The sequence below is a fragment of the Caenorhabditis briggsae genome (genome assembly GCF_000004555.2).
Source record: "Caenorhabditis briggsae complete genome, chrIV, whole genome shotgun sequence".
In the NCBI taxonomy this organism is placed as follows: Eukaryota; Metazoa; Nematoda; class Chromadorea; order Rhabditida; family Rhabditidae; genus Caenorhabditis; species Caenorhabditis briggsae.
The window spans coordinates 12,781,831-12,799,835 of NC_013487.2; the positions used below are offsets into that span (position 1 = coordinate 12,781,831).

At 37.5% G+C, this 18,005-nt stretch overlaps 5 protein-coding genes across 5 annotated transcripts; 4 read left to right on the forward strand and 1 right to left on the reverse strand.

The window, feature by feature from the left end:
- Positions 1 to 35: 35 nt before the first annotated feature.
- CBG08309 lies at positions 36 to 1,599 on the reverse strand (the record flags this gene model as incomplete). The annotated part of the gene is made up of 3 exons (XM_002634470.1): positions 36 to 204; positions 1,401 to 1,489; positions 1,549 to 1,599. The coding sequence occupies 3 exons, from the start codon at positions 1,597 to 1,599 to the stop codon at positions 36 to 38; spliced, it is 309 nt and encodes a 102-aa protein (XP_002634516.1).
- Positions 1,600 to 1,733: 134 nt separating this feature from the next.
- CBG26485 lies at positions 1,734 to 1,838 on the forward strand (the record flags this gene model as incomplete). Its single annotated transcript, XM_045236065.1, has 1 exon — positions 1,734 to 1,838. The coding sequence occupies one exon, from the start codon at positions 1,734 to 1,736 to the stop codon at positions 1,836 to 1,838; it is 105 nt and encodes a 34-aa protein (XP_045098781.1).
- Positions 1,839 to 2,299: 461 nt separating this feature from the next.
- CBG26484 lies at positions 2,300 to 2,395 on the forward strand (the record flags this gene model as incomplete). The annotated part of the gene is made up of 1 exon (XM_045236066.1): positions 2,300 to 2,395. The coding sequence occupies one exon, from the start codon at positions 2,300 to 2,302 to the stop codon at positions 2,393 to 2,395; it is 96 nt and encodes a 31-aa protein (XP_045098780.1).
- A 10,153-nt stretch (positions 2,396 to 12,548) lies between these two features.
- On the forward strand, positions 12,549 to 12,827 carry CBG26483 (the record flags this gene model as incomplete). Its single annotated transcript, XM_045236067.1, has 1 exon — positions 12,549 to 12,827. One exon carries the CDS (start codon positions 12,549 to 12,551, stop codon positions 12,825 to 12,827), a length of 279 nt encoding a protein of 92 aa, XP_045098779.1.
- A 996-nt stretch (positions 12,828 to 13,823) lies between these two features.
- On the forward strand, positions 13,824 to 17,594 carry CBG08307 (the record flags this gene model as incomplete). The annotated part of the gene is made up of 5 exons (XM_045236068.1): positions 13,824 to 14,312; positions 15,181 to 15,441; positions 15,684 to 15,963; positions 16,401 to 16,406; positions 16,771 to 17,594. 5 exons carry the CDS (start codon positions 13,824 to 13,826, stop codon positions 17,592 to 17,594), a joined length of 1,860 nt encoding a protein of 619 aa, XP_045093736.1.
- Between the last annotated feature and the right edge of the window lie 411 nt (positions 17,595 to 18,005).

Consider the following 18,005-nt stretch of genomic DNA (forward strand, 5'->3'; position numbering starts at 1 on the left):
TGCATGTTAAAAATATACAATGTGACAAAATTAGATTATCTGAATCTAGGAAGACGAATTGGGCATGGAATGACACAGCAGAGCATCGGACTATCACAGCAAACTTCTCCAATTAGACATCCACAGCAAAGGGCGAGAATTGAAGTCAACCAGCAGTTATCATCGGATTGGCGTTGTTGTTGAGGGGCGGGTTGTTGAACGTATCTGGAATTTAGAAATAATTGGTATTAAAGTTTAAAGATTTCACAAAACTTCATTGAAATATAGAAACTTTAGCACCATTACATTCGGAAGTTTAGTTTTTGAGTTCAGATGAGAAATCGGTCGATTTTAGATCGGGAGATGACAATTTTCAGGCTCGACAACTACCGTAACACACAAAAACATCAGGCCAGCATGTACTTGAACTTAGACCTCAATTATCTTAATTCTTATGAGAGATAACAAGAATCTGCCAACTGATAAAGTTTTCATCATAATATCATCAATATTTTATTAATTAACTCATTTTTGATATCTCTCATAGAACTTGAGATAGTTGAGCTCAATGTTCAAGTGCAGTGGGGCTCTAATGTACATAATAGAAGCCCACCCTGTCCGTCAACTTTGAGCTTATATATTTCGGTTCCTGAAAAAATATTATCAAAAAGAGAACAACTGACAAAACACTTCTAATATTATTATAAAAAATTTATCACTTGACTGTTTTTTCTATCTTTGACAGGAACAGAAAATTGGCTCAAAGTTGACGAAATCCAGCTCCCTTGAAAATCGGTGCCACTTTTTCTCGAATTAGGACATAACATCAACAATTCATCATTTAAAGTTCTGCCTATTTATCTGTGTGTTCAGATTTCCGCCTCTCTTCTCACGTATTTCCTATGACCTCTCTTCTTCTTGTCTTTAACTCGCAAATAGAAATGCCTCGCTCCCAATAAATTCTGCCGCCCGGAAAATGAACACTGTGCAAACAAAGACAATTTTTTTGGGAGGGGGGCACAGAGGTAAATGTGGTTTTTAGGCTCCTTTATTTTGTAGGAAGAGGGAAATGGAAAAGCGTAGATTTTTGAAGATGAGCAAATTGGGGTTACTGTAGTCTTGGTAGTGTACAAAAAAGGTTTTAAATAAAGCTTTAGAACGTTGAACACTAAACGAAATCATAAGCTTTAAAATTCGGAAACTTGCAGACATGAGATTTTTCGGGAATTTTTCGGAGTTTCAGTATGTATTCTGATTTGAGAATTGCGCCACCGTAGCTCAGCTGGTAGCGACGTGGTGCCTCCCGCGTTAGGTCCATAAGTTCAACTCCTAGTGGTGCTTGTATGAATAAAATTATAAGAAAAGTATTTTTCTTATGTCCCCCACCTTTAAATAAGATTATAAAACTTCAAAAAACTTACATGACTTGTGGTTGGTTCGGATTATAATACCCCTGTGGATACGGACCTTGTTGTGGATATGGATTGTGTCCTTGTGGGGCGTAACCTGCCTGAAAACCCAATCGTTTAAAAATTTTATACCAACTTTCAGCGTTTTTCGATAACTCACATTGCCATATGGCTGAGGCTGAGAGGTGTATGGCGGTGGTGCTCCGGACATTTTTGACTGAAAATAAGCAATAAGTACCAAGGGGTAGTCGAAAAAAATTATGTAACACAAAACTGGTGGGAAAGAAAGAAGAAAAAAAAAGAGGAAAAAGAGGTTAAAGAAGAATAAATAGTGGGTCAGAAAATATGAAAACTTGGGTAGAGAGAAGAGGTTTAGAGAAAGAGAGGAAAATGAGAAAAAATGGGTGCGCAGGAAATGTAAAAATAGGTCGATACGAAAAAAATAATTGAAAGAATTTCGAATTTAAGGGCAAACCGTAAGTGCTCTGATAGCCGCACACCTTGAGCTCGATTATCTCGGTTCCTAGGAGAGATATCAAAAATCTTCGAACTGATAAAATATTGGTTGTATTATGTTAAATGTCAGTTGACATACTTTCCATATTTTTCAAGGAACCGGGATAAATTGTTTAAAAGGTAAAGGTCATGTAGGCAAAAAAAGAGACGGTTGGTGTGATCCCACTTTTCGGATTTATAATTTTTTTCGTCGAATTCATTTAAAATAAAAATCTCAAATTCAAATTCAAGTTAAAAAAAAATTCACCACACAAAAAGGAGGACAATTTAAAACAAACCACATCACCAGTTATATATATAGAATTCGATAGTCACCAGAGAGAAAAATGAAGAGAGAGAGGGTTTTGAAATCGAAAAAGAAGAGAAATAGTGGAGTGAAAACGGAAGAGATAGAGATGATGAGTCATGTTATTGTTGTGAAGATGGGTTCAAGAGAGAAAAAGAAAGAAGAGTCACGCCCTAATAGATTTGAAAAGAAATCAGGTGGATGAGGAGGTTTTCGAAATTTCAAGAGGAGAATTTTGGAGAGATTTCGAATTGATCAGATCGAGAAGAACAAAGACATTATAACAACGACTGAATGAAATGGTGGAAAAGTATAGAATGCTCCAAAACCAGTGTTTCCGTAAATCAACTTCATTGAGAAAAGTTTTCGAATTGTTCAAATCAAAATCTTACCAGTCGGTTTATGCCCCCTCCGGGGCTACCTGAAACCAAGGAACGTCTTCAGAAGACTTCAAAATCAAAGTTTTGAAAAACGGAAAGTGCGGGCATCAACAAAGACACATTTCTGATCTATATGTCCAGGTTTCAGCTCAATCGCTTAACTTTGAATGGGTGTAAAGGCGCGCTACATACATACGCACATGCAGAATCTGGTGATTGTTATTATTAATGATTGCAGTAAAACCTATGATAGAAGGCTCTCTAACTTTCAACTTTGAGCAAATTAATCTCGGTCCCTGTCAAAGATATGAAAAAGCTGTCAATTAATAAATTGTTTATCATAAAATAACAAGTAGTGATTTTCAAAAGTTAATCTTTCCATCTTTTGGGAGATTCAAAAGATTCACGTGGCTCACAAAAAATTTTGAAATTTCAGTACTTTGATGTGAAAATTAAAACTTTTGAAATTCACTACTTGTTATATCACCAATATTTTATCAGTTGACATATTCTTTACATCTTGCATAGGAATTGAGATAACGGAGCTTAACATTTACGGTTTGGATGGAAATCCAGTATCTGACATCAAAAAACGAAAAAATGATAATTTCAAATTTTGCGAAAAACTTTATCAGTTCATCGAATTGAAGTTTTAAATTAAGCTCTACCGATTTTGAGCAAACTATCCTACCATCTTTCTACCATCAAAAAATATAATTTTTGAAAACCAGTTCTATTACTTCCAAACCCGAAACTTATTTGGAAAATTTTGAAAATCGAAGTTTGCGAAAATGCTCCTCTCTTTTCAAAAAAATCACCAAAATTCCAAATTTTCGAAATTCCAAAACTTCGAAAAAAAAGTTTGTGGAAGAATTTCCTTCATGATAAAAGGTGTGCGAAAATTGCATTTTTAGTCACTCTCCCGAAATAATTTTTGTAGTTCTAAAGCTCTGATTTACTGATATCATTAGTTTGTATTGAAATAGATGATAGATGACGCAAATCGTAATATTTGAGATTTACAAAAAACGTATTGTATGATTTGTATACCAGTAATTACGAATTTGAAATGTGAAAATAAATCTGGAAAAATTCAGTCCACTTTAATTTTTAGAAAATTTGAGTTTTTACTTTTTATACTTTATGAGCCAATACACAATTTTCTGATTCTTAGGATCTCAGATCCCCTGAATATCTCTTGGATTCTTAAGATTCACAGATCCGTTCAAAAACTTCTGACAACTACATTTCAGCTACTCCTTCAGACTTTACGACTCCAATTTTTTAGTCTAGATTCAAAATTCTATTTTCCAAACCTTTTTGTATACATAAATCCCGATTTTTTAGTCACCGTTTTTTCTCCTAGAAACCACGTATCCATGTTTTTTTCGTGCAGCTAATAAAAATCCCGACTTCCGAATGCATTTCTATACTATTTTCAGAAAATAGAGGTCGTAATCGGAAAACGGGACACAAAAGAAATAAAAATGAAATGAGCAGCTCTTGTCATGGAAACGAAACGGGAATATGGATGCAAAAAGCGCACGTCTTCTTTTTTTCTCATCTGAAGTCGGAGAGCAAAAAAATGACAAGAAAATCAATCTAGAGATCCTTGGGATAATCCAGGATTTTCACATTTTTTGCGTTCTCTGTCTCTCACTATTTTTGAGATTTTTGCTGGTTTTGGGTTTTTTTTTTGAAATTTCGCAAAGTTGCTAAGCAGCGAAATGTTTGATTTATGGAGTGAAAAAGTTTGTAGACGCTACTGGTAATTACTGTTATTTTAGGCTTAAAGATGATGTGAAAAATTTTAGTAATTTTATTTGTGCAGAAAATTAAGTAGGTTGACATAAAGATGAAGAAAAATTCGAAAAATATATCCTCACTTTTCCGAAGTTGACTAGATTAAACCGCGCCGTAGGTGCACCAGCTAGCTGGTAAAGAAACAAAAATATTAACTTCGTACACCACCATTTCTTCGTACACCACCATTCGTACACCACCTTGAAATCCAAAGTTGTCTATGAAATCCGAAAATTTTTAAAAATCCAAATTTTTTTTTAAAACAGAGTAACTAGCCTAAAATTCAATGTTTCCCAGATTTCATTCACTTCCCTTTGCGTTTTTATAGAAATCCGAAACCATTGCTCATCCTCCCCTGAAATTCGAAAATTCACTTAACGCCCCGTCCCTCTATTTTCTCCTAAAAAGAGAAAACGCATCATTTTTCAATCCCTGTCATCAAACAAAAAAGAGCTGAACATAAATGGACGATTTTGGTTTTAAAGCCTAGCAAAGCTGCGGCCGGTCGCGGCCGGCTGGGATTCAGGCCGTGGCTAGGATCAGGCCACCGTATCCTACCTCTCCCAGAAGTACCCTAATCGAAATTTTGCGGCCGGCCGTTGCCCACCTTGGAGCCAAATATTTTTTCTTTTCCAAAAAAAATGATATCAGGATTTTTATTTTCTCAGGATCAATCACAACTGCAAAATATCCTAAAATTCCTGTTTACTTTGGCACGTAGTTGCATTTTTTTTTCTCACAAAATCCCAAAAAAATAATTACCTAGACTGGGATTTTTGGCAATATTTTTGATGAGACTGCCACTGGGAATTCAATTTTGGGGTCTAGATTTTTATTTTTGACTTTTTTCTTTGTATTTTGATTTATCAAAAATCTGTATCAAAAAATTGCAATATTGTATTCCTAGTCCGTCTTAAAATAATTCTTGTAGTTTTAAAAGTGTTTTCCACTGATTTCATAGCATAGTAAAAAGTTTTGAATGACGCAAATCGTAATATTTGGGATCTAAAAATTTACGCCAGAAGCTCCGCCCCTTTTTTGGTATTCATAAATAAGAAGGGTAGGTTGTGATGCTTGAAAAAATGGCATCAAAAATGAACTTCAGTTACTATAGAACCTGTATTAGGAGGTTAAAACCTTTATTAGAAAGGCATCCCTAATTGAAGGGCCCTCCAAAAGTGCCTTGGAACAATATAAGGGCCGGCCCTTCTGATACAGGCTTTACGGTACTAGAAGTCTAAAGAGTAGATCTTAAGGAACCCTCAGAACACCCTAGCTTCATATTCTTCCAATAAAATTTCTAAATTTTTATATGTCCCCCAAGTTTTTGTTTCCACCCCCCTCTTCCCCTTGTTCCACCAGCTTTTTGGCGTTTTTCTCAATTTCAAAATGCTCAATTGCTCCAAAATCCTCCTCCTCTTCCTCTATTCGTACTTGGAAATATATCCATCCACATCCCCCCTCTTTTTCCCTATCCCACTATAATTCCTTTCGAAAATTCCATGATTCTTTTTTTCTCGAAAAATCCGTCTTCTTCTTTCGTTTCGTCGCTCCAATTTATTCGTCAATCTTTGCCAATGCGAAGTCAAACGGACGGTGAGAAGATTGAGCGCGAAAAATGGTGTGGGACGTCTTCTTCTTCTTTTTTGGGATAGATGGAAATTGGGAAAAAGGGGAGGAGAAGGAGGTTTGGTCGGAAATTTTAGAAGTCATCCTCAGAATGGAAAGAGGTTTCAAAATATTCAGAGTTCCATGGTTCTTACCGAGGTTTCATGAGATTCGTAGAATCTTTAAGCTGTCCGTAGCATACTGCCGCCCAGGCCCCTCTTGGCTGGATTTTCGGCGATTTTGATCATTTTCAGAAGTCGTTAGCTTACCTGTCAAGTTTCCTATCTCTTTTCAAAGTTTTGAAGAACGTAAGACAGATCTAGATTGAAAACATTGCATTTATAGAATCTTTTGAAAATTCCTAGTTTTTCAGCTATTTGCCGATTTCTGAAAGACACCTCTTTTTTGCCAAATTACCAAAAGAATACGTAGTTGTTTACGGTACTGTAAGTTTTTGGAATTTTGTAATATAGAAAACTTTCTAAGTTTTTCTACCCTTAAGCTGGTTTCAAAACTTTTTGAAACTCTCAAAAATTTTCAAAAATGCCAGAAAATGTCAAAAAATGCCGAAATTTCAAATTTTGAGAATATGACTCGAGACCGGAGAATTTTCTACTTCGACCGTTACCGTGATTTTTTAAGTGCCAAGGAAGACTTACGTAGGTCAATATGCCCTAAGCTTGCCCAAGATCCGCTATCCCAATAGATATAACCTATCGATGATTTTTCCCCATGTTTCTTGATATTTTTGATCCCCAATCGGTTAGAATCCATGTAAATGTTGTACATATCAAGGGACAAAGTTGGCCAGAATTTAGATAACATGCCCAAAACCTGGCTCCAGGAGCAAGATTATTCAGAGTATGAATCGAACTCCACAGGATTTTGGGCTTCTGGTATTCTGTTGTAGCTCAAAAAACTCTAAAATCGATTTTGTCCTTTTGCTCTGGCTCTCCGGATCCTGGCATTCTGGTATAGCTCTGTTCTTCCCTGACTTCTTGATTCTTCGATTCCCCAAATAACGAAAAACAATCGTCCTCCTCCGCACCTTGCCATCAGATTTCCACTACTCTCTCTATAATTTTCCAGTGTGAAAATATCGAATTCGAGCTCTCCTCTCTGTCTTCTTTTCCCGCTATTTTTTCCTTCTAGAACTCCTAATTACAGGCCTTGTTTGAGTCCTGTTGGCTCCTTCCCTCTCTCTTTCGAGCTCTTTCGAGCTTCTCCTCTAACCAATTATTAAGAATCTATACACGAATCTCCCCTCCTTCTTCTTTCCCGTTTTTCGTCTTCTTCGTTTTTTTTTTCATCTTGATTTTGTATTAGACGAAAAATATGAGAATCGGAGTGTGTGAAAACCCTTCTCTCCGATATCAAGCCTATGGTTCTCATGATTTATTCCCTGCCAGCCAGACACTTTCTCTCTCCCACTGGATATCACTCATTTTTCCCTAGATTTCAGAAAAAGAGTCTCACTTCCAAAAAAAGTGGTACGTAGTAGTATGGGAATTTCAAATGATACCGACTAGTAGTCTCTTTTTTCAAGGGCCCCATAACTCGTTCATTATTCTTTTGTGAATAGAACTCTTTTGGTTTGGTTTGAGTGGTGTCAAAGTCCCATGAACTATGAAGTATGAGCGTTTTAGCATTGATGGTACCCGTTAAAGGGAAAATGACCAAATTTGGATGCCTAAAAAATATAGTAGATTTTGTCAGATGAGACTGAAAGTCTTAGAGTATACTAAACAGAAATAGAGCTTCAATTTTGTATTGTGCCAACTTTTTTGTACGAATTCTTCCTAATGAGATATACTGATTGAAGTACAGGGCAGCGCATTACTACCAGGAATCAAGTTTGTACTTGCATAAAACTTGAGTAAAGCAATGTACCAGGCTCAAATTTGGAATGCAAAATTTTCTATGATTCAGCAGTAAACTGACCAAGTTTCGAATTATTTGATCAAACTTAAACTGAGTTATCGTTTGTCAAAGTTGTTTTTTTTAAATGAAAATCACAACGGCATCTTCGAACAATCATAAAAACACCTGAACTTGAGAAATCGCTATCAAAATTTCAGTAGCTTTGAATCAAACGTAAAATCATATTTCTGCCAATGTTCGTGCTTCAAAGCTACCCATGTCTGAAGATATACCCGTATTCAAAAGTCACAGGGTAATTGTGCGCCACCCTGTATGCTATGGGGAGGGGCTAATTTTGACAAGCGATAACTCAACTCAAAGTAGATCAAATAGTTTGAAATTTTACTTATGCGTTATTTGATTTTTGAGCCCAGAACGACGATTTGTTAGAATTTTATACTAACTTTGTTCAGGGTAATCATTCGCCACCTCGTAAGCACTACAGTACTCTACGCTCTATACGCTCCATTTCAAATCCCTTCGCTCCTTTCCCTAAATTTTCAAACTTAGCACATCTTTTTGGCTTCAAAAAAAAGAAGGAGCGAAGACAAAGCGAAATACACAACACCACAAAATCGGTTTGATTCATAACGGGCGGACAGCTCCTTTCCCCCTCGCTTCATTTTTTCCGTTTTCCAATTCGAACGATGTCGGCATATGTAGTCGTCATGACGAAACCAATTCTGCTAAATTCAAGGGATACGGTGAGGCCAAGTGACGTGGACCTTTTCGCTTCTCTCGATTTTTTCACAACTTTGGGCTTCGGAATCCCGAGATAGACGGGAAGGGAAAAAAGTTGGGAAGGCGGATCGAAACGATCCCCGGGGAGTATTACATTTATACAAAGAAGAAAGAAGGAATAGAAGAAGAAAGACTCATCCTCGGCTATCACTCTCTTCTTTTTCTCGTTTGGTTTTCCAAAAATTTCGTATTTGGAAGTTGGCTGAATTCGTCATGTTTTTGAATTTTTGAAGGTCAAAATAAGAATTTTGAGCCACTTTCGGGTTATTTTCCAAGAATTATCTTTCCCAGCTGAGCTAGGCTAGATCTCAGAAAGTCATAAGGGTCCTAAACCTAGATAGGTCAGATTCTAGAACTATCCAATCTATCTGGAGCTCAGGTTGGCTGGCCTTATTTGCTCTTATAGCAGCCTACTGTAATTTTTACTTTGAGCTCGATTATCTCGGTCCCTATGAGAGATATCTAAAATCTGTCAACTGATAAATTGTTTACCATAATATTGCCAATACTTTGTCAGTTGACAGGTTCTTCATATCTTTGACAAGAACCGAGATAAGTTGAATCAAAGTTAAGGGATCTCCTAATAGATGCCCACCCCATATGAGCATTTTGAGCTCAATTATCTCGGTCCCTGTGAAAGATATCAAAAACCTGTCAACTGATAAAATATTTATCATGACATCACTCATATTTTATCAATTGACAAATTTTTGGTAGGTCTCATGGGAACCGAGATAATTGAGCTCGAAGAGCACGTATACAACGGGATTTTATTAGAAGGGATGGGAGGGGGGATACGGTATGAACCTTCCTAGATTTTCCAATTTCTGGAGGTCTAACCTTTTAGCCTCTGAAAGTTCAAAAATCCAGACGACACAACCATCTTTTTTTTCTAACACCACCTTATTTTTTGTCTTCGAAAGTTTTCTTTTGTATGCACTCACTCTTACTTAAAAATTCTCCGTTTTTTCGGAAAACTTGAAAATTCGAAAAAAAAAGAAGATATAGTAGAAGAGGTGGTTGGTGGGAAGAAGAAGAAGAAGAAGACGTCGCACTCTTTTCTCTTCTGGAAGTCGGCGTCTGACGACATCCTCACGAAAATCTGAGCAAAGTTAGAGAGAGCGCTGGAATCGAGGAGACGCCGACGCTAACTCAGTTTCCGCGAACAATCCCAATCAGTGCCGACGTCTTCTTAGGAAGAAGGCGAAAACTTCGAAACAGAATAAAACGTCGTCTTCCCTTCCCTCGCAACGTCTTCGAGAATATTCAGATGACGTGGAAGACGTTGGTGGGATACCGTGGGAATTCTTCACTGCTCTCTATCGGATCTCATATTTCTTTCTTTTTTGTCTTCTTCCCGTTTTTATATTGAATTCTCCGGCTAAAAATTCCAAAAGAAGGGTTTATATTTTTGATGCTGCTTCTTATCCATAAAATTGAGGCACTTGAGCAAGAAGCTCCCTATGAATAGGATTCTAATTGGTTTCATTTGTAGGTATTGATTCTTATAAATGTAAACATTCGTAGATGTGTCAGGATTTTGATTTTAAGAAAAAAAAAACCTAACCAGATGCTAGAATTTCGTAGGGCAACTTTAATTGATTCGGCCAAAATGGCTCCGCGTCACTTCGAAACCAAGCATTTAGAAACCGGGGTCATACCGGCGAATGGATAAATGTTAGACTTAAAAAACAATTTTAAGGTTTCCAAATATACTTTTTCTGTTGTTCTCATATCCTGAAATTTATTCATTTGCCTGTAATTACACGGTTTCGAAATGACTGCTTCAGAAGTGTCGCGGTTTTAAAGTGACGAGGAACTCAAATTTTCCTCAAATCTTTCCCTGAAACTAGCATAATCCAAGTCATAATTTTTGATCATAAATAATTGATGACAGTTGATTTTTGAAATGTGTTTGGTAATAATCTTGTTCAAGTTTATTGACCATAATCTTGTCTCAGTTTTGCAAAAGTTATGGTACAGTCGGTTTTCTTCTATTTTCCATCATAATTGCATTAAACTTGTCCGTGAAGGCTAGCTAATTTAGCTCTAAGAGAAGCCCACCCAAACTGCCAACTTTGAGCTCAATTATCTGAATTCATATGAGAGGTATCAAAAATTTGTCAGCTGATAAAATATTGGTGATATCAGGATAAATAATTTTTCAGTTAAAAGATTTTTGATATTTCTTATAGGAACCGAGATTTGAGTTCAAAGGAAACGTACCTCCTTCGTTCGGCCGTCTCAGCGTGCGCAACCGTAGCTCAGATGGTACCAACGCCTCACCTGCAATTGTTCGCCCACAAGTTAAATTTCCCAAAAGACTTATATGAACGGAATTCCGAGAAAATAACTGTTCATGTCCCCCACCTTTAAAGCCTTCACAGTAACTCCAAACTGCCAAGTCTTCATCGAAAAACTGCCAAGTCTTCAGCGAAAAATCCAATCTTTTTTCTTGCATCCCCCTCCCACTTCTCTACCAATCAATCATGCGCATTTCCAATTGGCGCCAAGGCGATCCTTCCGAAATAACAATAGAATACGAAACCCCGTCCGAGTCTTCTCAAATACACATGTCATCTCTCACTTCTTCTTTTTTGCTTTTTTGGCTCAGATTAATTTTTTTTTCTTGAAGTCTTTTTTTTTTGTTCTTTGGAAAACTTATAGGTTTTTTGTAGGGTAATTGTTGGAATGTTTTGAAGTGTTCGAAGTTGAATCAGCTGCGTCTACGGTAACCTGTTAGTGATCAAGGTGAGTCTGGAAGTTTTTGAAAAATGAGAATTTAAACTGATTTTGGGAGGACTGGGATCTGGAATGGGTGAAGACTGGAATCAATCTTTTTTAATGAAATATTTTGCTTGAATAGAAGCCCTACTGCGTTGATTTTTTTAAAGAAATTTTTATCAAAATTGTAAAAATACCGTAACTCAGTCAGTTTTGATTCAAACCCGACAATATAGAAATATATCGATTTCTCATCATGTAGTCTTCAAAATGCGTATAAATACGCCTAGGCACCGCCCACTTTGAAAAATTCGGAACCCATTGTGCCTTTAAACCCAAACTTCGAAATGGGCGGAGCCTAGTCGTGTTTATATTCATTTTGTAGCCAGGGATAAAATATATTTGAAAATAAAAGTTTAAACAAGTTTAGATGAACACTGACGGAAGAATTATGCAAGCATTTGAAAAAAATGCGAGATTTTTCCTATACGTGCATTTGAGCTCAATTATCTCAGTCCCTATAAGAGATATCAAAAATTTGTAAACTGATAAAATGTTTATCATAATATGACCAATATTTTATCAATTGACAAATTTTTGATATCTTTAAAAAAACTGACATAAATTGGCCCGAAGTTTGAAGCCAATCGGCTCGAAAATTAGAGTTTTTACGGTATTTCACAATTTCTAAACTAAAATCTTAAGACTAGAAAATTCGTGACATATAATATTCTAATATTTAATACGATCTAAACTTTTGATATACAGGGTGCGGCAAAAGTATGGTAACACAAGTTTCGCGCAAGCTGGTGGGCGCAGGCGCACTTTTAGTGTCCTGAATTTATATTCATTATTTTCAGCATGTCTTAATTACCTTATCACCATATTTTCAATTCTTTTGGTTGACTTTTACAGAAATGGTGACAAGTTCTATACACCTAGGTACCCTCGTCGAGGTGGCCAAGAGAGGGGTGGGCACAGGTAGCATCGAAAAGCTCTTGGAATCTCACGAACAACCCTGTGGATAACCATGGCATGGTTTGATTAGTTAAATACGGTCAAGAACTGTCTAAAAAACATAAGATCTCAAACTTTGATCATTCTGAAGAAATGCAAGACCGTCCAAAAACGAGTTTGTCGAAATCCGCACCGAAGAAAGAAAAAATGAGCCTGGATCCCCCAATGAGCAGTCAGCCTCTCAGTAGAACCGCTAAAAGTGAGCTTGGACTGACCCCATATCGTGCTCAAAATACTGGAATTCTGTCGGGAAACAACAATCTGGTACGCGTCCAGAAGTGCAAATTGACATTTGCTGGCACTCGCCAAAATGAACACATGAATATGATGTTTGTCAACGAGAAACTCTTGACGGTGGAAGTCGAATTCTCATTGAAAAATTATTTAGTTTCTTCCCCGAGATCTGAGCTATCTAATGAGCATAGTAACATGAAAAAAGTTTAATATCATCAGAACGTCATGGTTTTTACAACAACCTCCAAATTCTAATTTTTGTAGATTTTGGGGTGAAAATCAACAGAAATGACTAATATGCAGAAATTTTCAAGGGATATGTTCATCCGTGGGCCAATTTCAATTTTGAAAACCATGTTTGGACTATTCAACGGGATTCTGCTCCCGCTCACAAGACAAAAATCATTTAACCATGATGCACGGTCAGTTTTTCAATATTCAGTATGACTTGCGAATGGTCACCCTCGTCGCCAGAAATGAATCTGTTGGACTATTCCGCATATGGAATATTTCAGTCGAGGGTCCAAGCACGTCCAGAACAAAATTTGTAGCCATTGAAATCAAGTTTGATCTCAGACTGGGTCAATTTATCTCCAAAATACCCCCGTGCCAGGTAGATGCGTTCCCGAAGAGACTCATCGATGTTGTGAGGAACAAAGGCAACCGCGTCGAACAATTTTTATAATTTCAGATTTAGAAAGTATTCAGTAAACTATTGTCCAATTTTCATGTTGATACGGGTTATTTTGGGAAAGTTACATCACTTTGAATATGTTACCATACTTTTGCCGCACCCTGTACAAAAATCTAGTCCGTTCATTCCAACCAGTCTAAATCCAAATCGTTCCAATTCTTTAAAACCATCAACAAGTGTTCAAAATTTTGAATTTCGATCAATTTTTTTTCATTTTCCATAATTCCATTTTATATCTATCTCCTTTTTCTTTTTATCTCTACGCATCTCTATTCTATTCTCGTTTTCAAAAAAAAAACCAAACGGGGCGTGGCTTCGTGTGCTCTCTCTGGGAGCTCCTCCCCCATGTGTTCCCCCAACTAGCTTTTCTTCTCTGCGTCTCTCTCCCGGGGTGTCTCATGTAGTAGTACCAACGGCCACGTCACTTTTGATTTTTTTCGCTTTCCATTCTAGAACGATTCCTAAATATCTGAAATTACAGGGTAGAGGGAGAGAGACGCAGACAGTCCATCATGGGGTTCAACGTGCCCGTCATCAACCGAGATTCGGAATTATTGAAACAAGAAGCGAAGAAATGGTTGGAACAACAGGATAATCAGAAGAAATGTGTTCTGGTGATTGTATCGATTGCCCTACTTCTGGATAATATGCTATATATGGTCATCGTTCCGATCATCCCAAAATACCTTCGAGACATTCACAACTACGCGGTCACTTTTGAAGGATACCATAATGAAACACAACGTCTGGCAAATGGAACTTATTTGGTTCGAGAAGTCGGTGGAAGGATTGAGTATTTGGACGAGGAACTTGAGCTGGGATGGCTTTTCGCTTCAAAGGCACTTCTTCAGATCTTTGTCAACCCGTTCTCTGGATACATCATCGATCGAGTTGGATATGAGATTCCAATGATTTTGGGATTGTGCACCATGTTCTTCTCAACAGCTATTTTTGCACTTGGAAAGAGTTATGGAGTTTTGCTTTTCGCTAGATCTCTACAGGTGAGATTTTTTTACAGTTTTTGGGCGAGGGGGTTAGGAATTTCTTCATTTCTTTGGTTTTATCCCTAAACGCACACGTCGAGCTCAATTATCTCATTTCTTATAAAAAATACCAAAAAGTTTTCAATTAATTAAATGTTTGTGATATCATGGCAAACATTTTATCAGTTGACAAAATTTTAATATCTCTTATAGGAACCAAGAAAATTGAGCTCAAATTTCGAGTATATTGTGGCTCCAGAGAAGCCTCCCTAAAGCATTAACTTTGAACTCAATTAACTCGGTTCCTATATTAGATATCAGAACACTTTTAACTCATAAATTGTTTATCATAATATCATCAATATTTTATCAGTTGACAAAATTTTGATAACTCTTATAGGAACCGAGATAATTGAGCCCAAAGTTGACAGATTGGGTAATCTCTAGACAATCTAAAACTACAGTATAGTTTTAATGGGTTCCAAATACCTGAAGGCTTAGAAAATCAGTATGTATATATGTAGTCATGTACGAAAAATTAAATGTCTTGACGACTTGAAAAAACCGCAACTTTTGAGAAATCGCAACTTTTGAAAAATCGCAATTTTTGGAAAATCGCAGAAATCGAATTCAGTATACAGCGTTCAAAAAAGCGGTTCAAATTTTGAATTCAAGAATTTCAAGTTTACAAAAACCGCTGGCCTAGCTTTCCCAAATTTGGTTTTTCTAGTCTTCCTTCTAGTTTTGTTTTTTTGCTCCTCGAGAATTTTTTCCGCATCAATTCCACCACATTTTTGTTCCAAACACCTCCCTTGGTGGCTATCTTTTGAAAATCTTTCTTTTCTTTTTCTTCTTCCACGTCTTCTAACTTCTTCAGAAGACGAAGAATACGAACAATTCGATTTGGAGTCTTCCTTCTCTTTTTGTTCGTCTTCCCCCTCCCTCCAATTTCACTAAATTGAGAGGACACCACACCGGTCCGGGGACTACTCCATCTCTTTTTTTGTACATAAATTTCGATTCTTCTTCCCGAATCGCAGCAGTATACCACAAAAAAAGAAAACCGAGAAGGAAAAGGATTTCTGAAATGTCTCTGCGTCTCCATCCCTTCCCATACTATTTCGTTAGTCATCGTCTTCCCCTAGTCGTGCTAATTAACGAAGAAATAGATGCTCTCCAGAGCTGAAGAAAAGAAACAAAACGAGTAGTCGTTGAGGAGAGGAAAGGGAAAAATAGAAGGATGATGGTGATGATGGTCCAGGGTGATAAAGAGGATGTCCCATGGGAAAGGGGAAAAAGAGCAAAAGTTTTGAAACTAGATATTTGTAAAAAAATATGGAAGGTCGAAAGTTTTGAATATTTCCCAAAAGACATAAAATAATTTTCCAGGGCTTTGGATCCGCATTCGCTGACACCTCTGGCCTTGCCATGATCGCTGATCGATTCACTGAAGAAAACGAGAGATCTGCTGCGCTTGGAATCGCTCTAGCATTCATTTCCTTCGGATGTCTTGTTGCTCCACCATTCGGATCTGTGCTCTACTCACTTGCCGGAAAACCTGTGCCATTTTTGATCCTTTCATTTGTTTGCCTTGCTGATGCCATCGCCGTATTCATGGTTATCAATCCGCATAGAAGAGGAACCGATTCGCATGGGGAGAAAGTTCAAGGTTTGTGAACGGATGGGTTTATTTAGTGGGATGTAGGCTATACGTGTAGCTAATCGGACCTAGAATTGCTTTTTTGAAATTACCGTTCAGCCAACTGTGTGGCTCAAAAGTTTATGAAAAAAAATTTTGAAAAAATTTTTCGAATAATTTCATCGAAAAACAGAAATTCGATCCCTGTAAAGCCAGTCCGAAAATGTTAAACTATCAAAAAATTTTAAACCAACAGCTGAAAACCCCCTCTTTTTTGTAGTCCCCAATAATTCTTTGTAAATCCATCTTTTGAGTGGAACTTTTGAGTGGCCAAGAAATTCATTCCAAATTCAAACACTAATAACATACAACAGTTTTTCTGTAAGAAATATACCTCAAATCTGCAAAATACGGCTCAAAATAATGTTTCTAGCACTATCAAAGAACCAAAAAACTATTCAGCAGAGGAGGGAGTCGAACTTTTGCGTGTTCGCTCCAAAGTCAAGTGTGTTAGCCATTGCGCCATTCGTGCGGCGCACGCTTTGAAATGAAGGAAGGGCGAACTGTCGGCGGCTCCACCGGGCGCCTTCTCCTTCTTCTCTAGCTCCCAAGGAAGGGCTGGCTCAGTGGCTAACACTTTTGACTTTGAAGCGAATGCCCAAAAGTTCGACTCCCTTCTCCGCTGAATAATTGTTTTTCGTTTCTTGTTAGCGCTAGAAACATTTGTCTTGATTCTTTTTTTACAAGAATTACAAAACCTTTAACTTTGATACCTAGTTACTGAATTTACGAATCGTGAAAAAAATAACCCAAAACAAAACTTACAATAATTTCCAGGAACCCCAATGTGGCGCCTCTTCATGGATCCATTCATCGCCTGCTGCTCCGGCGCTCTCATCATGGCCAATGTCTCTCTGGCCTTCCTTGAACCAACCATCACCACCTGGATGGCCGAAGTCATGCCAGAAACTCCAGGGTGGCTCGTCGGTGTCATCTGGCTTCCACCCTTCTTCCCTCACGTCCTCGGAGTCTATGTCACTGTCAAGCTCCTTAAATCATTCCCCGGATACACATGGGCCATCGCTATGATCGGTTTGGCAATGGAAGGAATCGCCTGCTTTGCAATCCCATATACCAATTCTGTCATGCAACTCGTCATCCCACTCTCGTTCGTCTGTTTTGGAATCGCTCTTATTGATACCTCACTTCTTCCTATGTTGGGACACCTTGTGGATACTCGCCACGTATCTGTCTATGGATCTGTCTATGCCATTGCTGACATCTCCTACTCTCTTGCCTACGCCTTCGGACCGATTATCGCCGGTTGGATTGTCACTAATTGGGGATTCACTGCTCTTAACATCATTATCTTTATCACCAACGTTGGATATGCTCCAGTCTTGTTCCTTTTGAGAAAAGTTCATTCATATGATGCTCTGAGTGGAAATGCTCCTGCTACTCAAAATGGAGAAATGACTCAACTAAACAATACTCCAGGATACAGTCAAGTCGGTGGAAAGACCGAGACTACGGTTTTCAATGATTCCTACCAAGGATGGGATGATCAACAATCCTACCAGAACCAAGCCACTATTCCGAATCATGGAATACCACAAACAGAATACCCTGCTGGATTCGACCCATTGAATCCGCAGTGGTAGATCCTTCTAGATCCTTCTAGAAATCTGAAGCTTCCCCTTTTGATATTTATTATGCCAAAATGCTAACCACCAAGATTACATGGCCAAAATGACTAGTGTCTAGATTGCTTATATTATTCTTCTTTTCCCGAATTCTTCATTCTTTCTCTTTTCTCTTTCTCATCTTGAATCTCACTTCTTCCTAAATATTTTAGTATTTATTATGAACCTTCAAAAAAGAGCACTTTTTGATTTTAATTTATATATTGTTGCTGCTAATTTGGATAAAAATGGATCGATTGCAAACAAAAGACACTTGTTGATGGTTTTTTGAAAATTCTTAAATTTTAAAAATGAATGAATAGAACAGGAAAACGTTTCAGATGGAGCTGAAAATTGAATCACCGAAAGTGAGCAACGATTGGTATGAAG